A 7,598-nucleotide genomic window follows, 5' to 3' on the forward strand; every position below is an offset into this window, starting at 1 on the left:
ATTTTTTCTTTTCACATTCACATACATACAAATAATGGTAATGATAAGAAATACATTTGTACATTGGTTATCCTATAAGCCAATGATAATATGGTATAGGAACAGCTTATGCATTAACAATTTCACCCCCAATGTATGTCGAGCAGTTTTTACATGTTTTGGAGATACCCATGGATGATTTTTAAACCTGATAAGGAATAATCCTTGAAGAGGATACTAAAATCTATAATTGCACTTGCTTGCACAGGACTAAAATTTCGTCAGGCTAGGTGATAACTGAATTGTTATTGCTTACCCAAATGTGGCACGGTCACAGTCACTTGGTTATTAATGCCTACATCCACTGTAGCCATTTTGTTGACATCCACTGAAGCAGGTTTGAAGTCATCTGCAAGTATTATCCATGTTGAATTTATATACATTATACATTGATTAGTTTGCAAATGTAACTACTTCATTAGTAGTGATAACTTCAATTATGTTAAAACACAAGTCGGGAGTGTCTATTGCATAACCTTCCTACTTAATTCAGGTCTGTTTGCTAGTGAGGAAGGAAAAATAAAGTGTTTCTACATGCTACAATCCTTACACTTTTTTCGTCATTTACTTCCATTACTTACATCTCCATGCATGCCTGCTTTGTGTATTCTTAAATGGAATAATTTTTAGAGTTCTTTCAAATTTCTTGGACAAAATTGGGTAGGTTATCCAAGTGGCCCTTCCATTTCTTCTTTTGTGTACTTTCTTGGTCTGCTCTCATTCATTCTCTCAAGTCTCAGCATCTCCAATCTAAACCTACACATACACTTCTCTTTTTTATGACTCAATATAATTTTTCAGCCCTTCTCTCTTGCTAATCATGGATTTACTTATAAAAATTCATTTGAACAAGCATCTTTAAAGTTAGTGGCTCATTTTTCTGTTAAATATCTTAGGTGAGGCCTATGTCTGATTTTTTTATATGATATGATATGACATTTATTTCAATTAAATTATTTAAAACTGCACAAATCAAAATATTTATGAAGATTAATTTATTTAGTTCTAGATAATTTGAAATAATGAAAACCTAAACACTGCTCTTGTGAATAAAATCCATGTTATGTTTATTTTATCTCACCTTTTATCAGTTAACCACCAATACTCATCAAGTCATCAGCTATGCCTAACCATAGACAAATATAGTCTTATGCTCAACAACATAAGACTTTCCGGTTGGTGCTACATCTATTGTCAAGTAGCAGTACTGATAGTTCTGCTACTCGATGCTAGATGTAGACACTGAAATTAATAGTCTTTTTGGTACCAAAACTGATGTATGGAGTGAGCAATCTATGTATTTTTTCTCTATGGCCTAACTAACTCACTGCTCTTGAAAATTAGTACTAAACACTTACATTTAATGGTGTGGTACTGTGAAGACTTGTTATTAGTAAAGCTGGCTCCTAGTTTCAGCTCTCTCACATCATAGTTCAGGCTGTGCTTGTCTGCCATTGCTAACAGTATTATGCCATGTATATAAACTTCACTGTAACAGAAAATATTACCACACATTATGAAATCAGTCTTACAATATAAACATGTTTAAGTTGAGAATTTCATTTCAACTGAAACAAAGTGAACTACAAAACTATGTTACATCACATGACTTGCCAATGTGTAAAACTAGACTAAAGTTATTTGTTTAATAGGTCAAGATACCTAACTCTCACTAGACTACCACTAGTTTAGAAGTCAAATTTACATATTAGTTTACAGTACATTTCATCCTATTATTATAAGATGACTATTATATATATATATATTTTTTTAAGTATAATCTGCAATCGGCTGTTATATGGGACAAAAACTTGAGGATTTTTTTAAATAATATTCATTAACATTCCAATCTATACCTAAGTACAGGTGGATCAGTTAAATTTGGTAACAAATTCCATGTAATTTTGACAAAAAACTAATAAGATAAAATTTAATATATTCTCTGACCTTTAATCACTAAACAACAGAAAATAATTAACTAATGGCTTTTGATTTCATTAGCAACTGGATAAATAGTGAAATTATCAGACCTTTACAATAATTGCAAATTGTAGACAATCAAAAACTTATACAATCAGAACAAACTCCTTTCTCTAGTAACTAGTTAACTAGTTTGACTTTCCCAGCTCTTTTGTAAAGATCTCAGGTCATTTATGTCCCTTGATGCACTTATCTATGCAGCCCCTACATAAATGTCTGTATCTAGGGTAAACTGCACACGTTATCAACACGGGCTGCTACAGCTGACTATATTTTATCTTTTTTTTTTTACCATGTAACAAAATCAATCTTCTACAATATGTTCAATAGACTAATTAATGCATAGTGACATGTACTTCCTATAGTTACATTTGAGGATGTAATTAGAGCTCAAAAGCCAGAAAGGAAAGTTCAAATAGTTAAAATATGGCAAACGATTCCGAAGACGGCACGAATGATACTGATACCCTTACCTTTGATTGCTCGCCGAGGTTATGGGTTATCTATCTCTTGAAAACAGCTGTCATCGTTAGGATATCTCATGAACAGTTGATTCTTACAAGTTCAACTAATATGGCTGGAACTGAATTAAAACTAAGTATTTTTTTGTAACACGAACTTGTGTCTTAAGCTTTCGACCTATTTCTTTTCTTTTCTTGACGGCTCTTGTTAGTTGGTCAGTGTTGCCAGAGCGCTCCCAGCTTTTGTACGTAGGTACGTCAAAAAAGGTACGATTTGGGTAAAAAAAGTACGGATTTTTTTTAGGATAAATTTCTTACAGAAATAATATTTCTGAAGAATCTGGGGGTCTACCGCGAATTCCTAAATTCGCAAAATGCGGGGATCTTTCTCTTTTACTCCAATGAAGGCGTAATTAGAGTGACAGAGACAGATGCCTGCAATTTGTGAACATCTATTTTCGCGGTTATAGCCCTGTTTGAAAAAAAAAATAACTTGAATAGTCCAGAGGGCCTACCGCGAACCACCTTCGACGTGTTGCCTGCCTCCCTGTCACACTTACGTACGAATTCATAAGTGAGACAGAGAGGCCACAAGTCAAAAGTGGTTCGCGGTTGACCCTCAGGGCTATAACCGCGAAAATCAAAGTTCGCAAATTGCGGGCATCTTTGTCTGTCACTCTAATTACGCCTTCATTGGAGTAAAAAAGAAAGAACCCTGCAATTTGCTTATTTCGGTTTTCGCGGTAGGCCCTCATATTCAAAAAGGTTATATTATAAAACAGCATCAGCGTTTGCCTACATTTTGCTATCATTTTGCGATTGCAATTTGCAATTAAAAAAAGAACTAAGTATTTTAAAGTACACAATACAACTCATTTGTTTTAAGTATTTCCCTCAGTAAATACATTTTAACATAAACAAAGTTAAATGATATACATGAAAAATTATGGCCGACCGAATTTTGACTATCAGAGTTTTGTTAAGACACAACTGCCGACTGCAACTGCTATTTGTAATTACGTAAGTAGATACATTGTTTGGACATATATTGTCCATAATTTTAATTTCCTTATAGTACCTACATGTACATGGTACTTTTTTATGTTGGCCATTATTTTCAAATTAGAAATTTTGCCCCGAATTAACCAACATACCGAATTTTTTTTTTAAACTATCGTACTTCAAAAGGTACGAATTTAGTACGATGTACGCTGCGTACAAAAAAGGTACGCAAGAATCCAAAATAGTACGCAAAACCGTACTAAAAGTTACGATCTGGCAACACTGTAGTTGGTTCTCGTTGGCAAATGTCTTAACGCAGAATTTTAACCGTTCACCTTGAATCTCCGAAAATGTCTCCTTTTATCCAGTGATTGTAGCCAATGACGTGCATTCGCATAAGGGCTTTCAAAGATTTGATTGGTACATTTAGAGGGAAGTAAGAGAATATGTGTGTGAAAAGATTTGTTTTCGTTGCTTTTTTTATTCTCTTGTCGTATGCTTGTCGTTTAATGTAGACTGTTTGAGGCAACACTATAATCGCCACATGTATAAAGTGATATGTCGAATGTTTTTGTCAGTTTCTCAGCTTCAACTTGTCATTGTCACTTCACTGAACGCGCTGTGTCTCGGAAGTTGCAAAATATCAAAATATCGTTGTTTCATTTTGTTTTTTCGAATAAACTAGTTTCCATAGGAACAACAGAAAACAAAATGTCTAAAAATTCCATAACTTTAGATGTGGACTTTACGATAATGGAGAATAATATGAGAATTATAAAGGTGAAACATTGATGCAAATAATATTTTGTTACCTTATTTGAGGTGGGTAAATAATAATTGTTTATATATTTTCAGGAAAATCCTGTTGAAGATGAGTTCAATAGACTTTTGGCTACTATAGACCCTGTGCCAGCGAAAATCGTGAAGCCGAGGCCAGGTAAATAGGGCATTGATTTAAATTACCTTTTCAAATGGAAAAACTAACTATCAAAATAATACAAGGAACTTAACGTTTTCAGGATTCTGTGTTAAAACTTTTACAAAGCCAGACAACAAAAAAGTGTTTGTGAACATCTGTCTTACTGAAGCTATTCCGTCCCCTAGAGATATTACAAATGATGAGCTAATGCAAATTCTCAGTTCCGAGGACCCTTCATCGTATAGGGTGCCCATGAGCATTGGTGAGGGGCGAACTGTGCCAGACAAATCCGGTGCCCCAGCAACTGTATATGATGTTGCTATAAACCCAGAGTTCTTTAAAAAGATAGAGAAAGATGATTTATTCCAAACATTTTTCCTCACTGTTGTGTTTGAGGGTCTTCAAGATAAGTATCAGTTTGAAATTGAGATGCACAAATTCACTGTATTAAAGAATAGAAAATCTATAGGTACACTGCAGTCTCATAGAATACAAGTAAGAGATGTGAAGCATTGTGAGGAGACAGTGAAGCCTCTCATTGAGGAAATTAGTGAGAAACCGAGCCGTAAGGTGACTGAGGTGCCAACAATTAAGAAAGAAATAGTTTACAGACTAAGAAGAGAACCACCAACTGGTCAGATTGAGTACTTGCTAGCAGAGTTTAAAATACCCTCATCAGTGAGTAAAGTTTCTAAACATTTAATTTTATACAAGCAATTCTTGTTTATTTATTTATATATATATTTTGGGGATCTCGGAAACGGCTCTAACGATTTCGATGAAATTTACTATATGGGGGTTTTCGGGGGCGACAATCGATCTAGCTAGGTCTTGTCTCTGAGAAAACGCGCATTTTTGAGTTTTTATATGTTTTCCGAACAAAGCTTGGTCTCCCAGATATTGAATATAAAAATAAAATAGTTTTTGATTGTTCAATATTAATACTAAACTGAAAATTTTTTTGCTACCCTATAATTAAATGGTTATATCCATTGAAGTTGAAATTGATTATTGTAACACCTTTGCAGGGCCTCTGTCCAAAATGTAATATAATTCAATAGATAATAATAAATAACTTGCAGGTGGAATTGAAGGACTTGAATCTAGAAGTGGGAGAAGATCGGCTGGTTCTGGACTCCAAGGGAATGTATGATCAGGTAGACTTCTTCCTGCCTTGCAGTGTAGACCATGATATCATCGATGCCACACTCAACAGGAATAACGATGTAAGTCTTCTGAAGTCTGCTAAAGTTGGGTAAATTATAACTGGCCACCATTGATATAGTATAAAGAACTGGATACCCAATCAGCCGCCAAAAATGGCCCCACAAAAGTGATGTCAAAACAGATCATGCATTACTTTTTCGTTTAGTCTTGTTTGAAACGCTCAAATGTGAAGTTGTCAACAATTACGAAATGTGCCGTTAAAATATGTAAAAATAACAATGATAAAACAAGGAAAAAGGATGGAATGTATTTCTTTCGGTTAGTTCTTTGGATAGCATTACATAATTTATGTAATCTGGTGGTAATTTTATGGTTTTGAATAAATTAATTTGTTAGTACCAAAGAAGGGATGTTAAGGAACAAAAATCTAATGAGTCGATGTGAGGTCAATATTTTTTTATATTTTTATATGGAATTCATAAGAAATAATATTATGTTTAAATTCAAGATTTCCAAGAAAACCTATGCGACGTGCAAAGTGGACTGCTATTTAATTATAGCAAGAGATAGGGGTGATGCAGTTTTAAACAAGGCAAAACGGCACTTGTGTGTTCGGCCCATTTCCCTGTTTCCGACATATACACCACCAATAAGGGCTTATATCGACTAACTGTAAATGCTAAACCTGTCGGAACACAGTGACAACCACAGGATTTTTTTTATAAAGTATAGGTAGACTTTATAAAAAAAATCCAATCAGTATCTAAATGTCCCCGTGCACCCGCGCTATGAGTAAATGTAGATCTTAAATACACAGTTATTTAATAAGTAGAATTTATTTCAAGGAAATTAGTATTTAAAGACGTATACTTACGAATTAAAAATTTAATTTGTTTTAATTTGAACCACGAATTAATTTTATTTGAGCTCCCGATTAAATTAAATTTGTTTTATTTATTACTTCAATTGGTTTTCCTGTACAGTAATATATATTAAAGTGTACCAAAGTGACTCCATTCGTTCATTATTCTCGTTTGACGTTGTTTGACGTAAATACGTTACGTTTAGTGCCATCGGACTAAATTTTTTAACAGTGTTGGTACTTATGTTTGCAAATTTGACACTTAATGCTTACGACATTAAGCTCTTTTCTGTACGAAACATTTATCTTGACTCAAAATTTACGTAAGCGTTTTTATCATCAATGCAAATGGTGCGAAACGTCATTGGGATCCACATTTCTTGATGTTTTTGTTCTGCTTTGTGTGTCTATTTCTTTTATATTAAGTCAGTGCTGGCCACTTAGTTACTAAACTATTTTTACTTATGCAGATACTAAATTTCCTTTTAACCTGGTCAAGATAACAGGAGCTACTGCTTAAGCTGGAAACAAATTACCGGACGCGGCTAACGCGCGCGACATAAAAATGTGCACAGTCAGGAACATCCAGCGCGCCAGATTTCTGTCGGATGTCCGAAGGCTCAAGGTTACGTCCGCGGCTTACCTCCAATAGTTTGCATAGTTCAGTGTATATTCATTATCTAGATACCTATAAGTCGCGGCTGTGAGCCTGAGCCGCGTCCGTCAGCCGCGTCCGATAATTTGTTTCCAGCTTTGACTGCTCCTAGGGTGAATCAAGTTTGTCAATCAATCACTCATTACATTGCCTTGGATACATTCCTCTGGACAATTCTGAAAACCTGTATTTATGTATATAATATTTAAAACTTCGCGTTTTGAACACATATTAACTCACATTTATAAATATTAATAATAAACATTAAGTGTAGTGGTTGGGTGGGCAATAGACCCGTCTATAAATGTGGATTAATGTGATTTTATGTATGATGAAATTGATGAATTGATGAAGTGTCATTTTAAAAATTTTATTACTAAGAAACATTTTATTTTCAGATGCTGTTTGTAAAAATGCCGATTATCCATTAAAATAAATATCTATGGCCTGAAAAAGTACTAAAGGAATGTTATTATTATAAATATATCAATAAAAAATCATAATTTAATAAGT

The 7,598-nt window shown here is 34.0% G+C and overlaps 1 protein-coding gene across 1 annotated transcript; it reads left to right on the forward strand.

Moving 5' to 3' along the window:
- Positions 1-4,139: 4,139 nt before the first annotated feature.
- LOC134653864 (PIH1 domain-containing protein 1-like) lies at positions 4,140-7,596 on the forward strand. The gene is made up of 5 exons (XM_063509230.1): positions 4,140-4,262; positions 4,338-4,419; positions 4,502-5,079; positions 5,484-5,627; positions 7,484-7,596. The coding sequence occupies exons 1-5, from the start codon at positions 4,194-4,196 to the stop codon at positions 7,514-7,516; spliced, it is 906 nt and encodes a 301-aa protein (XP_063365300.1). The 5' UTR covers positions 4,140-4,193; the 3' UTR covers positions 7,517-7,596.
- The last annotated feature ends 2 nt before the right edge of the window (positions 7,597-7,598 follow it).

This window comes from Cydia amplana, chromosome 1 (genome assembly GCF_948474715.1).
Source record: "Cydia amplana chromosome 1, ilCydAmpl1.1, whole genome shotgun sequence".
NCBI classification, from domain to species: domain Eukaryota; kingdom Metazoa; phylum Arthropoda; class Insecta; order Lepidoptera; family Tortricidae; genus Cydia; species Cydia amplana.

Coding starts and splice junctions, on each gene's coding strand:
- LOC134653864 (XM_063509230.1), top strand. CDS start 4,194: ATGTCTAAAAATTCCATAACTTTAGATGTGGACTTTACGATAATGGAG. Junction 4,263..4,337: donor ATAATATGAGAATTATAAAG/GTGAAACATTGA, acceptor ATATATTTTCAG/GAAAATCCTGTTGAAGATGA. Junction 5,080..5,483: donor AGTTTAAAATACCCTCATCA/GTGAGTAAAGTT, acceptor AATAACTTGCAG/GTGGAATTGAAGGACTTGAA.